Below are 17656 nucleotides of genomic sequence, written 5' to 3'. Positions count from 1 at the left end.
ATTCCTTTAGCAGTGTAAATTGGCAGAGCTTCTTTGCCTTCTGCAAATGAAGCCGGCCATTTGCATTTATAACATCAGATGGGCAGCTAATTGCTTGGCATTCTTGAAGATAGGAACAGACGGCAGTAGCACCGGTGAACTGTTACTATTAATCTCAGCTGCTCTCAGGAGAGGAGCAGAGTTTCACGGCCAGCCCTGTGCTGAACTCGGGCAGTGCAGCGATCCAGCCATAAGTTGCAGAGGACAGCCCAAGTTCACACGGATTTATTCGGTGCACAGATGAATGAAACAGGGTGCCTCCAACCCCTTCTGAAAAAAAGAGCTGCAGACAAACTACTTCTACAACTGCTAGGAAACCTATACCCTAGATTAACAGGAAGAAAATTAGTCCAATAGCTTTTTAAGTTTCTGAAACAAAGTAACTCCAGTTCAATGCTTCATGTTCTCCAATCATAAAAGCATAGAAGGTCAGCAAATACTGGTAAAGGAATCGGATTAAGCCCAGTTTCCTCAAAGGAATGGAGCTATTTTGCCTGACAAATCTGTAACTCATAATCAGTTTAAAGTCACAGGAATCAGCCATGATTTGCATTGTTATTTGTAATATTTCTTGCAATACGCACTGCCACATCTACATTGCAGAGACAGACTCTCCACATTTTTTTTTTTTAAATACAAAACTGCTTCTCACAGGCAGGCTGTTTTGCTGTTTTTTTTTTTCTTTTGAACTAGCCACTTCCTCCAACTGTTCTTCCTCTCTTAGACATACCAGCAATACCAGCAATTCATGGCACACTTGTTGGAAATTCTTAAAGCCAGCTCCTACCATGCTGCAGGAGAGACCATGTGCTGAGAAACGCACCTGACCCAAGCAGCAAAGGCTTGCTTGCAGTCTCACAGCACAGCATGTGCTTGCAGAGCAGCAGAGGCCACAGTCTTCAGGCTCAGGGGGACTACAAGAAACAATTGGCACCTTGTTTGCAGACTGCATAGGACCTCTCTGTAAGGGTGGCTTAAACCACTCCACATTACTTCTGCTCTCAGCTTTCAATAAATGCATACAGATCTGCTCAGAATCCCTGCAAAACCCTTCCTTGAAACGTCAGTACCTCGATGTAAATGTTAAGTAGAGCTTTATCATGAGCAGCACAGAGAGAGAAACATATCTACACAGCTCAGGAGCAACAGAAAGCTGCCCCACTGTACTCCAGGTTTGAAATCTAAGTTGAACTTCATCACAACACATTTTAATAAATTAACATTTATTGAAAATACAACATTAGCCTTTATTTTGCTCATTTGTCCCAGTGCAAAATTAAGCTATATGACATGTAAATTGTAACAACAGAATTGCAAGCAGTCTCATAAAATGAAAGACCAACTACACTTGTAACGGGATCAGACTCTTTAATCTGGTGTCTAATGAACAGTGGGGTGCAGGGTCTGATACATAACCTATCTTCTCGCTTTCACACGCATCTCTTATTAAAAGCCACTGTTTAACAGTATAACATGCATCTAAAAATTGACAATATGGGGCGCCATCCCCATTAAATATACTATTTGTAGAGAAACCATTGGGGATGAGAAAACGGTTACAAATAAAAAGAAAAGCACCAGGGCTCCAAGGCCCGCCTAGAACGATGGATTTTGCAGGGGGAGCGTAATGCCATTTGTCAGAGCTCTACTGCGACATGCCGTAAGGACTAGCGTTTGGTCCGCTTCTTGCATGTTTGCCGTAGAAATGCACTTCTTTGGAAAAGCAACCATCACAGGCTTTGCAAGTGCAGGGTTACTTCAGACACCCAACTTATTGGCCTGGATGAGGACAACTTTCAGAACGGGCATGAAAGCAGAGGTCTCGCTGAAGTTGCTGGTGCTGACTATATGCATGTGGATGTTCAGTCCTTCCACGTAGTCGCGGGTTTCGATGCTCTTCACGATGTTGTGCAAGCCGCTAACGATGGCTGGAGAGAGCTGCGAGGAAGCCACATGAAGCAGGTCAGAGTTGAGCAAAAATAGCAGTGCTAGCACAACAGAAATCCTGATTGTCACCTCTGGCTCGAGAAGGTGCTGGAATTGGGTCCGTTATTTAAGGACAGCAGCCTTCAGAAGCACTGCACGCTGGGCACAGCCGCTGAGAAGTCTAACAGCAGACTTCAAGCAGAAGACAGATTCACTGCAACCCCCGCCCCCGAGCCCCCAATGGCTGCAATTTCCTGAGGTGGGAGACCTGCAGCAGCAGACTGTGGTGACGAAAAATCTACTGAGCTTCATGTCTTTGGGGGTACAGTTAACTGGCCATTTAACTGAGGGAAAGTGTAAAAACTACACTTACTGTCTGTTCCCTAAGTTTGTCATATAGAAATTCCAGGCGTTTATTTGCATCATCTAGTTTCCTCTTGGTTTGCTGCAAAAGAAAAACACACTAAGAAGGAGAAGTAGGAAGCACACTACAAAGAAGTCGATGCAAGACATGAAACATCTTCGACAAAAACGTTTTCCTCATCTTTTTTCCTCTGCACTTCTCTCCCTTCATTTTGCTAGGAAAGACCAGATGAAATTCAGCTCTCCATGTGCAACTGCTCCAGTTACCTATATGGTACAGCAACTGTTCAAGATACATCCAAAGGGTCATTTGCAAAATCCACTGGTACAGCTGGCATGCAAAGTGGGGCAGAAGTTGAGCAGGAGTCTTGTTTGATGGCTTACTGGCAAAGCACCGCAACGGCTGAATGAAGATACTACTGGAATTAAGTATCTGGTGATGTCACTGAGAACTTAAGGGCACGTGCAGTCATCATTTACAGCAGGTTCTAGCTATGCTTTTCACTGCCTGACTAGTAAAGGTAGGAGCTGTCAACAGAGAAACTAATAGCCTAACCCAAACTGTTCTCAAAGATCCTTTCTGCTTCCTTGAGTTTACGTAGAATAAACCACCCACTGGTGTCTCTGGGATTACCTTGCCACAAACAAGACTCTCAAATCATCCCATTATCTTTCACAGCACTGCAGCTGCTAGGGAAATGCTTTTGCAGCCACTTGGTTTTTCAAACAGCTACGGAAATAAAACATTTTACTCCAAAATAACAAGAAAACACATTAGCAAAGCATCCAGATTACAATTACAAAAGCAAAAATAAGGTCAATAGCAGTAGAATTTCTGTCAGTGCACAAGTGTATTGGAACCTACTCCTAAATCAGTACACACGCATCAATCCATCTTGATTTAGGATAGTGCCATCTCTCCGGTGACAGGAAAATTTTCCCTGGGTTAAGTAACTGCAGAGAAATAAAATCAAAGCCTAAGGGAAGGCTCTAGCTCAGGCATGTCTGCTCTGCCAGAAATTAGGGGAAGCTGTCTGGATGGCAAAGGGCACAGACAAGATCACCAGATGCACATCCCTCACACCACATGTGGAAGCCCCCTCTGCAGCTGTCAAAGGACAGGGCAGGTAAGGAAAAAAGCATGCCAGAGCAGCTGGTGAGAAGCAGCCTGTTAGGCTTCCTAACTCTCTCAGATACATGACCTTTGGACATGTGTTTCGAAACCTGTGAAAAGACCTACAAGCCAGCTGTCATTGCTAAGGCAAAGAGAAATCGACTGTGTTCCATATACAGCAAGACATCTCTCCAGCCACAGGAAATTAGGCAGAAGTACAAGTTGTTTGTTCTCCTGGCCCTCTTCTGATCCAAGCCCTAAGCATTAATGCTCTTCATGCACCTGCTTTCCCCTTTGGCATGTAATAAAGGAGTGGTGCCTACATACATGCCAGCAGCAACTGATGCATGCAGTCAGGGCAGTGTTTCTCAGCGCTGAGTGCCAGAAATGCTTGCTCTGCCTAAGAGCAGAGAGACTTAAGAAGCAAGAAATGAAATTGTGTTGGTAGAGCAGAAAAGCAATCCCTGGGTACTAATGTGAATACTTTTGCCTTCACTGTGTGTCTGGGAGAAGAGGGATGACTCCAGAAACAAAAGGTGTGAGGGCCTCTGCTCTAAAGAATAATCTTAAAAAAAAAAAATGAATTTTGAGCCATCAAATGCTGCTAAACACAATGGGGTCTGTGCAAAGCAAGGTTTATGGCCTCTAAAAATTTCTCCATACAAGTGGGCAAGTCCACTATGAAACTGTTGCATTGAGACACAAGGGGGAAAGGAGGAGCAAGTAAGCAAAAGTCAAAACTACAGAGCCACCTGAAATGAAGCAGACTAACACAAGTGACACTGAATGCCCAATTTACCCCCACGTCCATAGAGCTCTGACTGCTCAGTTCCCAGCAGCAGTAATGGAAGCGTGGGTCTGGGCTGCTGACCACTGCCATCCTGTCTTCCATCATCCACCTTCCAGCATGCACAAGCCAAACAGTCAGCATCTGGGCTTGCTGCACTATTCACTAACTACTGGGAAGAAATGAGAAGCTCTGAGATGGGTGGTTTGTTTAGAATGTAGCAAAAGCTACGGGATGTTGTTCCTGCCTAGCTTCAGTGGTTATGTCAGAGCTCTTAGCCTTCCATTTCTCAGCTACCCATTGTTTCCTCTCGAAACAAGTTTAACAGAAATCACAAACCACAGATGAGAACCTGAGGCACGTACTCACAGATGTAAGCCTCAGCTCTGACCTGGCATAACACCAGCTGATCCTCCTCGGGCAGCTGGACTGTCAGCAGGGCCTCGCTCTGCTTCCAAATCATCACACCTCGTGTGCACATGGTGTTCCTATGCATTGCTTGTGGCTGAAGATACCAGCGTGTTCACCTGAACACAGGGTTACTCTGGGAATGCGGCAGAGACCTACCGGATCAGAGGCAGACAGCAGGCACCTCTGGATAAGGGCTTCAAATGTTGTCTTCAGAATAAGGTGCTCCTCAGGGATGGGCTTCTTGGTTATCTTCTCTGTTGGCAGTGCCTGAACATGCTAAGAAACAGCATGGGTGAGGCTTTCCAAGCCACTCTGCAACCCCACATTTATTTTATTTTTTTTTAGACTAACCCCAGCCACAGGACCAGCCACCAGGATCCTAGCCGACGGGGCTCTGCTAATGCACAAACCCAAACCACACAACATTGATGTTACGTTACCTGGATGGCGTTGCCAATTGGGGCCCCAGGAGCCCCCTCCGTCCTGGGTTTGAAGGCGGTAGGAGGCACGACGCATGGCCCCAGAGCCTGGGGTGCATAGGGGCCCGGTGGCGCCTGCTGCCCTGCGGGGAGGTGCGGAGGCTGGAAGCTGGGTGTGCCCACCGGTGCTGCTGGAGGCTGCTGCAGCTGTGCCTGAGGATCCGCCAGCGGGTTCATGATGGGTGAGGTGATGGGAACCGGGGGCATGAAGTTATCGGGGACCTGGGGAAAAACAAACGGCGCTTACGCCACTGCTGCAAACAGAGACAGCACCCAGCTCCCCGCGTCCCTACCCACGGCACTCGAGAGCCCAGCCAGGCAAAGAGCTGAACCCCTGGGGCTTAGAAACAATGAGGGCAGGTGGGATTTCATTCACCCCTTCCTCTGGCAGCAGCTGCATACAAAGGACCAACACCTATATGCATTCTGATCATTACACTTAGATTTTTGTGGCTACCTTTTTGTCCATGCAGCACATAGGTCACAGCTAGCAGCACGCACCAATAAAGCTTCTGAAAGGCTTTCAAGCTCCTGGCAAACGCGTTTGCACTAAGACAGATTATAAGCGCAGTTCAGATTCATCCCTGAGCATCTGCCAGTCTTTACACAGGGGTATTTTGGAAACATTTGGTAGAGAGAAGAGACAACAAAATGAGCTGTCGGCTTCTGCTACAAGGCAGACAGAAATCCAAACAAAACGAAGAGCTCCCATGCCTATACACACATTTCTTTAGAGGCACAAAGAAAAATGAACTATCATGGAATGCTGAACGTAACCCTGGCTGAATGATGCCAGAATTAAGCTGGTGGTATGGGACAACAAGAAAAATATTCCTGTTACAGCGCTGATGACAGTTATAAATGCAATGAATCACAGCAGTAAACTTCTAAATGCCAATTACCAAGTTTTTAGTTTGGGGGAAAACGGCCGTAAAATTAAGCTGTGGCTTGAAATGCAAGACTGTTCCTCTCTTCTACAATAATAACCCATGTAGTGAGACATGTTATTACAGCCTAAATCTCCCCCTCGTGCAGTGGAAGTAAGCAAAATAAGCATCTAATAAACATTTCTGACAGAGGTTGAATATTCAGCAGGACCATGGGACAACCATCGCTCCTCCAGAGGGGGGCTGGCCCTCAAGTCCTCACCATGGCAGAAACTGTGGCCATGATACACAAAGCAGAAGGGTTTTTCTTGAGCCCGCAGTTCTCACCGACAACTCTTCCCCTCCTGCCCAAGAGCATGAAGCCCTGAAGGCAGCACAGTGGCTGTGGGACACAGATCCCAGCACAGGGGCAGCCAGGAACGCACAACGTCCCCTCTACCCAATGGCTTCCTGGCTGTAAGTAGAAACCCAAGGGTCAGGGGAGACTGCTGCCCTCACTTTCACCCAGACCTTATCTTGCCTGCTCCGACTCCCTTTTTCCTTGCCAGAAGCACCTGACATACTACAGCCTTGCTTCCCAAATGCACTGTGAGCAACACTGACTGCTGTGGAGCACCAGGGGATGAAAAGGCTCACTCTGCTCTGTGCCAAGCATCTCCAGTTGTTTTGTCCTGCTGCAGTCTAAATCCTTTTTTTTACAGAATGGCACTACCACTATCAGGAAAATTATGTTACTTTTAGCAGATCTCTCAGGGTCAAACCCTTAATCAGGATAAATTGCTTTCAGCTCCGGTGTAGTCAATAATCTCTAACAATTTGCACAGCCTCATCGTTTCACTTAAGTATTGTCTCTGGCAAAACTCAACTGCTTTTCTGCAATGAAAACAGTCCAAAGTATTTTCTTCCTTCTAACAGGGATCTGTGTTGTTATTAACAACAACTCTAGCACAAAGCCACCATTCTCTTTAGAGGCATAAACATTTTCAGAGAGATAATGCATGTTGGAAAGACATGAAGGCCATTTTCTGTTCACAAGATGTGGCTTTTGTTTGTAGCTAACCCTTCTTTTTCTTCCTCCTGCGAACAAGCTCCCCCAGAGCAGGTTAGGTTACTGTTTTTCAAGCGGTCAGTGCTCAATCATTTGAGGCAGGACTTCCTAGAATACCTTTTTCTTCTTGGCAGCTCTGTTCAGGGCAGGAGGGTCGTTCCAGCCATTCTGAGGCCCTGGGACAGAAAGAAAAACAGAGACTGTGAGTATCCCAGAGGAAGGCAGTGATGCCTCCTGGAGCTCAGGCTGGCTCCCTGCCACGGTAGAGACTTCTTCCCTTTTTTTTTTTTTCTTTTCTCCTTCTAAATAACATGCCTTTTGCAAGATAACTACTTGAAACAGATGGGCCCTGTGAGAAGGCAGGCAGTTGCCTACCATGGCCAAAACACAGCTCTGCTGCACAGACTGCATATGTTGAAACAACTTCACAGTTACCCGTGAAGGTTTCTCCTGCCCATACGACATTAGGAATGAGCACCTTTTTTCCTTACACGAATTCCCCAGCAAAATTAAATGGGAAGAGGAGACAGAAGAGGCAAGAGAAGCCTTCAACAGCACAAGCCAGATCCACCCAGCCACCGTGAGACACCAGGAGACACAGCACCAGGCTTCCCCTGCCAGTTACAGCATGTTCAGGGGTGCTGGGGCAGCCCATCTAGCTTTCTCCAGCGAGGACAATTTGTTTCAAGCTGAAGAACAGAGGATGTCTGAGCAGATTCACTCCCAGTCCGCAGTACCAAAGCTTCTGCTCTTCAAGGAGAGCTGCAAGATCTGTACACCAAAGCTCACGTTAGTGCATTAGAAATGGTTCCTATCTCATCCCAGGGCTGACGTTTTCTGTCAGCGGTACCGCGGCCTCGCCAAGTAATCAGGATTTATTGCACAAAGCCACAAAAAGCTGAAACCAAATGCCCGCTCAATGGACTTTTTCACCACAGTCTTTTTCACTTAGCAAATGATCAATTCACCTCAGACAGCAGAGCGTAACGTCACTGCGGAATTTGCTCGAGTGGTCTGAAATTTCATTTTCTCCTGAGCTTTTGTTAAACAAGTTCCACATCCAGAGCAAGTTGACGGGGTAAAAGAAAAACAAATTAAGCCCCCTTCACATCTGGCTTCTTGTGAACAAACGGGAAGCACTGCCATCGCCCCTAGGGCTCCGCTCCTCCCTATCCAGAAAATCCCTTTGCAGACTGTTTCTGATATAGGAAGTCTAACCTCTGCAGTGCTGACAGTGGAACACATTAGAAAGCCTCACACACTGCTGTGAGTTTCCTGGAATAATTTGTTGGGAAATAAAAAAAAGCACAACAGCGTTTGTTTCTGTGGTTAAAAACTCCAGATCTATTGTCATTGGTTTTAATTAAGGAATTATAAATTTGATTTAAGTCTAATCAGAAAACAGCATCACACTTGATGTTCTCTGAGGAACATATGTATTACTGATGTCTGTTCAATTCATTTCAGGTAGTGGCTGTAATCATTTCCAGCTGAGGTAGTACCTAGTTCACCTGCCAAGGGAGAGGCCTGGTCTTGAGCTGGTAGGTTTTCTGCAGATAAAAAGCAAATAACTAAAAAAATGGTTTCCCTCAAAAATCATAAAGCATTCTGCCTAGAATTTTACATTCACACTTCAGCTCAATAAGCGTGACGAGTCAAGAAAAATGCCCAACCTAATTAAAATGCCAGCTGAGAGACAGGAGCAATTTGTCCAACCCACCCTGTGAAATTGCTTTGTCTGCCTTCCCCCCAAACAACGCGGTTTCTCTTCCCATGCAGTAAATCAGCGCTTCCTGCTTTGAACAAACGTTGAGGAGTCCTGGCTCACTCTCTCATATCTTCCAGTGTTCATTTTCTATTCCTAATGGCCAGCACGACTGACAGACCATTACTCTTAGCAACACTCTTCTCACCCTCGCTTTATCGTTCCAGAAAGCTCTTTAGATGTTTTAAGGACTTCACCTCAAGGTGGATGCCAATCATTTGCCAGAGTCAAGGCTCTTGCCTGCATCTAGCATGGCAAAAAGTCACTTTAAACCGTCACGGAAGGACAACAAACCCAAATGGCGGAATACAACCAACACGCTGTTTACTAACGCAAAGAGAAGAGAAACATCAGGGTTAAACAACTCCTGTCTCTGAGGTCGGTCTGATGTGTTTATAGCTCACAGTTTCTCTGTCACAATTCCAAAAAGGATGCAAGACCCTGAAGATTCCAACTCCCTTCAAAGCAGGTTGAAAGAGAGACAAGTTAAAAATGAAAATCAATGTGGGCTCAGTTGCTGACTGCAAGATGCAAGCATGGATTAACACACTGAGGCTACATACACTTGCAAGAAAGGAGAGAAGACCTTACAGAACCGTTTAACTTCCAAGTGTGTCTCTAAACCTAAGGCAGCTCAAAGGCTAGGTCCTACTCAAAGCTCCACATTTCACATGGTCCCTCGCTCCCCTTAACCAAACACATTTGCCAAGTGAGACATGATGTTCCTGTATCAGACCATTCTAGAACTCAGCTCCACACTCCGCACCAGAACAGCCACAATTGTGGATTTACTTCTGGCTACAGATTTCTGCACTCCTGGGGGGATCTCATACGAAGCTTCCTTTCCCTATGCAATCCAACTAATTTGGAAGATGTGTTTCTGGTTAAGTATGTAGAGTCTACATACACTAATTTCAGCATTTACACAGCAAGGTTTTTCCCTCAACTTACGTGTTTCTTGAAAGGAGTCATCTTTAATAAAAAAAGATCAGACAGATCTTTGGATACCTCTTTTTTTTTCTATCTTCTCCAGCTGCAGGCAGCAGCCACCTGCCCCCCCAGCACACCTTGCAGTGCCCTGAAGCCCTCTCTGCAGTTCAGCCCAAGCATGGCATTTGCCAGCAGAAAAATGATGCCAGAGTTTGGGGTCGTGAAGGTCTGACACTTGGCTGCCTTCTCACTACAGCTGTCGGGAGAAATGAAAACAGTGCTGGTAACTCCCAGAAAAAAAATATAAAAAGCACAGTACAGACAGCTTTTGACAGGCAATCTGGCAAGGCAACACTGATAATGCTACCTCCGTTTCCGTCCTATTAAAACAACCTAAGGAAGATGTGTTAGGTCACAGTCTATGTGAATTACAAGTGTTATCATTAACGCCCATAGTTTCTGTCACTCAGAATGCAGAGCTTCATCTCCTTGAGCACATCACATGGATTACAGCACTTCACTCTTTACCCAAAAAGAAACGCAGTGATCTCTGAGGTGCCTGCCAGTGACGCAAATACAGTAGTAAAACAGAAAAAAAGAACGATTTCCTTGTTCCTTGCCTTTGTTTGGAGGTACAGAAGCAATGCTGTCTGCATAACAATGCTGAGCCACCTCCAAGGCCAGGATCCCTTTCCAACAGTTCTACCCATTTTAATAATCCCACTGGGTTAGAGATACAAATCAGCCACATCCCATAACATGGGGTCAGGCGGGGTCCTAGTACAGCAGCTCCAAGGAGAACATGACATGATGTCGGCTGTAGGATGGAGGGAAAAGGCCTCTCCTCCCACCCTGCAGCTGCCCCACAACGGTCATCTTCGTTTCTTAACAGAGCAAAAGATCTTTTATCCCCAGTTTCTGCACGGCATCTCCCTAGTGATAGTCACCATGGGGGTCCCACTAGGGCCTACCAGCATCCCTAAGGCACCCTTCAGATCCTGCCTAGCGCTCCCTGCGCTGACAGATCTAGTCCTTGACTCTCCACCTGGATGTGAAGCATGTTTAGGAAAGGACTGCTCCTGCCACCTGCACAGACTGACACGTGCAAAGCTGCTGCTTCACAAGCTGCCAGCCAGGAGACAGCTTTGTTAGCCCTCAGCAAGCACAAATAGACTCAGGCAGTCCCAGGTCCCACCAGCAGGCATCGGTCCTCAGCTGGGTGCATGCTCTCACCATGCCTGCTCAAACATGCTCCTAGGGGCCAGCCACACACATGCTTCTGATTAGCATTCAGGAAAGAGGCCACGTAAAAGCACTTCTAAATCACTTCTGATTACCTTTTAAGGCATACACAGCTACAGTAAAATCTGCTGTGCTAAGTGGCTAGGGAAAAAACGGTCAAAGTCAGCCAATGCCACAGCAAATGCAATCTGAATTCAATATGCTGCCAATTCTGAGCTTGACCTGCTGCTCACAAAGCGGGGACACACCGATGAATTCATTTTGCTCTGCAGCCACATACTGGGTGTTGGTGCCAGCCTCACCAGATTATTGCTGTGCCACCATTCATCCACTGTACGTGACAGCCTCACAACGAGGTGATGCCATTGCATCGTGCCTTGGGCAAACCAAAGGCTGTGTGTAGGCAAGTGTTTTAGAAGTACCTTGAGTTGGCCCAAGCAAACTTCACACAGAGCATTCACCGTGAAGCGTGCACAAATAAGTGAGATTTAAGTGAGATATCGAGCCAAACCCTTTCCCTCCCTGCCTGCCCCCCCATCCAAGCGCAGACCTGTTCTCTGGGATGCAGGAAGGTCACTGGCTGCAGGCAGAGTACCTGTTGGTCCAGTAGGTAATGCATAAGCCACAGAAGTTGCTGGAAGTCCTGGCCTGCCATGCTGAAAGGATGCACCAGAAGGAGGATGGGGGAAGGAAGAGGCAGGGTTCAGGCTCGTCGGGGAGGGCTGAGGCTGCCCAGGGTACAGCGGGGAGGGCACAGGGTGGGCAGCGGGCAGGTAGGGAGGATTGGTGTTAGAGGCAGGGCTTGGGTAAGAGGCTGAAGCAGGGGCAGCAACAGGCTGCTGGGGCTGATAGAGAGCTGTTTCCCCCGTTCCAAAAGAGTACTGCTGTGTGGCCTGATACGCTACAAATGGAAAGAAGAAGAGATTCAGTCAGTAAATTCAGAACACACAAACAAGCTTCCTTTCCTTCCTGCCCCTTCCCCCTCAAACCACTTACCTGCACAGCCTCATCCCAGCTCCCACAACACTGCCAGTCACTTGAGAACCGCTGCTTAAAACCTCAGCCTGCTCTGGGGAGCAGGGAGCCAGAAGAAGGTCCTTGTCCCCTGCAACCTCAGTGAGACTGTCCCAGCTACAGGCAGATGGGGCTGGATCCCTCTTGGGGAGCACAGTGCTGCTTGTCTAAGACTCAAGCCCAGGCTTCTGACCCCAGCACACCTACGGGAGGGCTGGCAGCCAAGGATCAAGCTTAAGAGCTGTTCGCAGACACCTCAGCAGAGAAGACAGCATCTGACAGAGTGCCTGGCATATGGGCCCCACAAAGAAGTGGGGCTCCTCAGATGTCATTTCAGGAGTGTCAGACTAGCTTAGAATCCCCCTAAACCCAAGGAGGGGGCTGACAGTAAAACAGGACACCCTGTTACCACCTGGCTGCTCCAGCAGGGTGGGAGGAAGGGGAGATGCAGCTACTCACTCTGTGGGTACGTTGGCCGGGTGCCTGCTTGCGAGTACATGCTGTAGCTCGGAGACATGGCTTGCTGCGGCGGTGCACTGGGGTTAACAGCACCTGGCACGATGAAGCCTGGAGGAGGTGGGTTGTCTCCCTGTGAAAAAAAGTAGCAGAAAAAAGAGTGGGGGGAGATAGGATTTTGTTGGTGATGGTAACACAGCACTAGCGCAGACCCACAACAAAATGATCAGTTGGCATTTAGAGGCCTGAAGCTACCTTCCCTGTTAGAGCCACCAGCAGCACAGGGGCAAGCACCTGTAACTAAATGACTAAGTATTAACTCTGATGCTTCTGATTTCCAAGGAAAAGAGGGGAAGGAAAAATATCATGCTTGAAATATCCCAAGGGCTCGGGTCACACCGAGCTCCCATTCAAAACTTTCCAGAGCCAATTGTTTTGGCAAAGGTGAAAAATACATTAAAAATAATGTAACAAAGGATGCAGAGGAGCAAAACCTGAGTACATGTGGAAGCTGCTGCTCCTTCCACCTATCCGCACCAGACTGTGTCATGTGCAGAGACAGCACTGGGGGGCTTATCAGGGTGGAGCAAGGGCTCAGAGAGGAATAACGAAGGTTATACCTGTGTGTCAGAGGGACAGCCTGCAGGAGGATGGCTGGGAAGGGCAGTGGGAGTTTTGTTACTCCAGGTAGTGACAGTAGGGGCAATTCTAACCTGAATTGAACAAAGAAATACCAATCATGGAAAACAAAGCATTTAAAAAAGTCTAAAGGATTTCACAAAAGGATGCAGAGAAAAGAACAGAGAAGGGTTTGCATGCCGCTAACTCCAACACAGCCAAAAAAAATCACAGGAAGGAGGAAAAGTGCATTAAAGACAGCCAAAATCACTGTGCACTGAAGTGGATCACAGAGTGAGGATTAAGCACAGAGAAGAGGCAGCTACAGCAGCCTGTGGAGCAAGTGCGGTGTTACACGTGCCAGCAAGCCAGGTCTGCCACAAAAAGGGCTTCGTAGGAGTAACGTTATCACAGTTGGCTATTGCAGAAGCTCCCCTCAGGGTACTGCACAGCACTGAGCATCACCAACTGCTGCCGGAAACCACAAGTCCTGCGTTAAATTCAAACGTATTGCTTCACACAACACAATTTATGTTGAGCTTCAGATGCATTAAAACGTTAAAATCTAAACTGAGCTCGTGCGCAGGCACAGACACCCATCTTGATGCCCTTTCTCCCTAAACACAGGCAGAAGGAAAGCTCAGACAACTTTGGTGTGTCTTTAATTCTACGTGGTGTTGCACTAATGTTGCCGTCAGCCATACAACAGCTGCTGTGAAGGTCTGCATCAAGTTTTTACCATTGGAGTTACCTGAAAGATTTGTCCACCCCCCATCATGTATTAGTTTTTTTTCTCCCCAGATGAAAAACAGCATGAAATCATACGCCAAAAGGAAACTGAGGACTAAAGGCATGTTCCTATCTGGGACAGCAATTAAGGAAATGCTGCCTCAAAATGTAACAAGCCAACATACCTGCTTCCTTAAAAGCAAAAAAAAAATAAGGATGATAAGACTGAAATGTCATTTCTTTCTGTTCTGGTTCAAAGTACTACCGGGCACCTTTCTGACATGGCCCTACCTGCTCAAAGTCCCTGCTGCAGCTCCTGCCGAGCATGAGCTCCCAGGGAAACCAAGAGCATTGAGAGCAGCTCACTCCCAGCATGCTCCTGGGGCTTGAGATACTCCTGGCTTTTATTAATCACCTGCAGGGCTTTCTTAAATCACAGCTTTTCTGAGGCCATAGGAGAAATGGGAACAGTGTTTTCAAAATCATTGCTAAGCTCACGCCATCTAGAGGAAATGTGCTGTTTTCCACAGCCAAACGAGAAACGTAGCATCTTGCTTGTTACAAGAAGGAAGGTCAGACACGCAGGAAAGAACAGCTGAATTAATTACTGGCAATGATGCAATCAAAATCAGATGCAATTGCATTAGTGAGGTAGTGCTGTACAAATGAGATGAAGGCTTTGTCCCTTCTGAATGTTGCCTCGTTAACCGCCTCAAAAAAAGGCAAATGGACCCACAGCCATCAACACAAAGAGGGAGACAGCAAAGCCCAGCTCCCGGTCTCTCTTCAGCCCTTCTTCCACCCTAATCCCATTTTCCTGACAGGCAGTGCTTGAAGGGCAGCACTGGGAGACCTCTAATGCAGCTCTGCTCTTAGAAGAGCCCAGCCCGGAGCTCTCCTGCACAGAAAGGCCAGCTCCAGCACTGTGCTGAGATTCTTCCAGAGTTCACATAGCCACGGTTGCCCACTGCACTGCAGTCTGGCAATGGCTGACATCCTGCCTTGTAGCCTGACAGAACGCCATCCATCCTCAGCCTAAAGCTAAAAGCATAGCATCTCTCTCTTGCCTCCTCGGTTCTCCCCTTCCTCTCTGCATAGCTCCCTTAGTCCCATACTCACCAAGTCTCTTTTTTCTGGCACAGCTCATGCCCAGCCCCATCCTGCTATTGCCACACCTGCTGGCTGTGCCACCTATGCTACACTCACAATTGGCTGAGGGGCTTTCAACATGATCTTCAAAACCAGGCTGCTTGGCAAGGTGTAAGAGGTGTTTCCAGACAAGAAACAAATAATCTCTACTGATTGAAGAGCAGCACGATTATCCCCACAAGGTGCTTGGTGGGTACATTTTAGAGCCCCAGCTTAGACCAAGAGAAAGGAAAACAAAGTGCTCTTGCTATCATTTTCCAGAACTCAAGCGCAATGTCTTGCACTGAATGCCAAAATCCATTTACCTGTTGGTAGTACTGCTGTGCTGAAGCCTGAGGCCCTGGCACCTGCCCTGCCACAGGGCCAGCTCGATCTTTGGGCATGGGCTGTCTCTCATACGGTGCCTTGATGGCCTCCTGTCCCGCTGGCAGCTCTCCTTGGGCTCTGCAAAGCCTGTCCCGTAGTAGCACAATGTTTGGCTGCAAAAAGGACAGCAAAGGAAGGTTAAGCGCACTGCCTGCCGCCCAGTGCATCCCAGCATGTAGTTTACCAGCCACACACCAACAAACGCGTGTCTCTTCAGAAGCCTGATCTGCTTTATTGGACTGGAGTAAGTCTTTCTCACAGGAGAAACAAGGCTGGCTTACAACAGCAACAGCCTTGTTGGCAGACACTGTCTGCAATGACAATTCTGAGAAATTATAGGGTAGAACAAGGTCGTGCACTTCTGCCAGTTTAGCAAAGTCAACACGCCAAGGGGAAAAAGCACCACCAGCACATCCTGAGGGGCTTTTCCAGTAGTAGTTTTACAAGTTAACTGCACTACACTGACATCTTTGCTTCAAGTGGGCCTATCAACAGAGAGAGGGAGTACCAAACCTGAAAGCTACATACCTGGTCGGTGTTTGCAGGCAGGAAGGTCAGAGCTGCAGCAATGCTGCCCTGAGCAGCCAGGAGGTTGGCGTACTGGCTCATTTTCTCAGCCAGAAGGGCCCCCACGGCATTAGGGTCCACAGTCTGGGTAAGTTGTACAGCCTTGCGCAGGATCACCACTTTCTCTATTAAATCCTAGAAGAACGGGTCAAAGAAAACAAGGAAATGAGAAGAGCAGGGGGCAGGAGGCCCTCGCTAACATGTTCCTCAGCAGCCCTGCAGGACCTCTCTCCTTCAATGAGAAGCCCAGGCTTCTACATTACATTAGAAACATTAATTTACTAACATTAACATTCAAACCCTCTTTTATCTTACCTTTTATCTTATGGTAACAGACTTAAAGGGGTGCACCACACAGGATTTCAACAATACTTGACTAATAGGGAGTGTTGGCCGACTCTTCAGTAATACCTTATTACTGTATTATTGTGTTTTTACCCAGCAAAATAGTATGTCAAAAAAGGCAGGTAAAAAAATCATCACAATAACCACCAGCTTCTGGGATTCTCAGAATTTCATATCATAATTAGCAAGCAGACCAATTATGACTATTATTTAACTTTACTGTTTGAAGGAGCAGAACAACACAATCAGCATGCAAATTGGAACAGAAGTGGCTAACAAAGCCATCACACTCAAGAGATGGGTAAGACACTTTCAAAAGGTTGCAAGTGGAGAAAAAAATCAATTAAAATTCAAATTATTCCATTCCTTTCAATTTTCTGAAGATAGAGAATTACAGTATGGTCAGGTAGCATTACTTTGAGCTCTCTCAAAAACTTGTCCTTCAAAGGCCCTGAACAGATCGAAGAAACTAAGATTGTAACATAAAATAAATTATTCAATAATTGCTTCATCTCACTGTCATCAATCCTCCTATTCTCCCAAGATATTTGCTGTACGCGATCTTTCACTGCCGGAAACCAAACCTCATACATGCAAACCCCTGGAGAAAACACTCCTACAAATCCTCCCACTGCTTATCTCTCGATTTAAATCATTTATTAGATTTCTCCTCCGTAATGTCTAAGCGATCTATTCCAAAAGCTGAAATGTCCAAGAGTGCATCTATCACAAAATATGTGAACGTTCAATGTCACTTCTTTACAAAAACACTAAGCCCTACAGCTACTTACAGGCCTTTTACACAGGAAGTACATCAGCATGACCACCAAAAACAGAGCAGATCCTGGGGCTATTTTGTTTCACAATACCCTTTATGATATCATATTACAAGTTATTTCTGCTAAAAGTACCCGTTCCAGAATCAAAACGTTGCATCTTGATATACACACAGCTGTCGCCTCCAGGGAGGTGGCGCAGTCACCGTCCCCGGAAATGTTCAAGCACTGTGGAGATGTGGCACTGAGGGATGTGGTTAGTGGGCATGGTGGGGGTGAACTGGGGCTAGACTAGATCATCTCAGAGCTCTTTTCCAACCGTTATGATCCTATGAACCAAGCTCTAAACTCAGCCATTTAAGTGCCATATGATCCCCGTGCATTACTTCCAGCATCTTTCTTCACAGAAATACTGACCTGAAGAGACAAGGGGCTGTTTCCATCCTGAACTTTGCTCCAGCAGGCAACAAGCTTTTCCACATTGCCGGCGCAAATGTAGCAGAGACAAGCTTGCGTCCGCAGCAGGCTGTCCCCCTCGCTCTCCAGTCTGTTACCCAGGAGATCTAAGGAAAACATGAGTCAAGACAATGCTGGTTAAGCACCTTGCAGATCCTCTGGTTGTTGCTGGCGTAGGAAAAGCTTTCA

The 17656-nt window shown here is 46.9% G+C and overlaps 1 protein-coding gene across 12 annotated transcripts in view; it reads right to left on the bottom strand.

Annotated features, from left to right (window-relative positions):
* Positions 1388–17656, bottom strand: part of SEC31A (SEC31 homolog A, COPII coat complex component) — a 33934-nt gene continuing 17665 nt past the window's right edge. For 5 of the 12 annotated variants that reach the window (XM_021396891.1, XM_021396898.1, XM_021396894.1 and 2 more), the window contains 12 exons: positions 17429–17574; positions 15852–16025; positions 15263–15436; positions 13082–13174; positions 12465–12594; positions 11542–11892; positions 8557–8604; positions 7172–7230; positions 5081–5341; positions 4797–4916; positions 2339–2410; positions 1388–1977 (listed from right to left, as the gene is read on the bottom strand). In XM_021396891.1, coding sequence (XP_021252566.1) covers positions 1798–1977; positions 2339–2410; positions 4797–4916; positions 5081–5341; positions 7172–7230; positions 8557–8604; positions 11542–11892; positions 12465–12594; positions 13082–13174; positions 15263–15436; positions 15852–16025; positions 17429–17574 — 1808 coding nt within the window. In that variant the 3' untranslated portion in view covers positions 1388–1797. The remainder of the gene's footprint in view (positions 1978–2338; positions 2411–4796; positions 4917–5080; positions 5342–7171; positions 7231–8556; positions 8605–11541; positions 11893–12464; positions 12595–13081; positions 13175–15262; positions 15437–15851; positions 16026–17428; positions 17575–17656) is intronic. The other 7 variants (XM_021396896.1, XM_021396897.1, XM_021396899.1 and 4 more) reach the window with 7 other exon arrangements.

Source organism: Numida meleagris, chromosome 4 (assembly GCF_002078875.1).
Source record: "Numida meleagris isolate 19003 breed g44 Domestic line chromosome 4, NumMel1.0, whole genome shotgun sequence".
Classification (NCBI taxonomy): domain Eukaryota; kingdom Metazoa; phylum Chordata; class Aves; order Galliformes; family Numididae; genus Numida; species Numida meleagris.
Note: the sequence above shows the minus strand (reverse complement) of the source record. Positions and strands in the feature narration are given on the sequence as shown.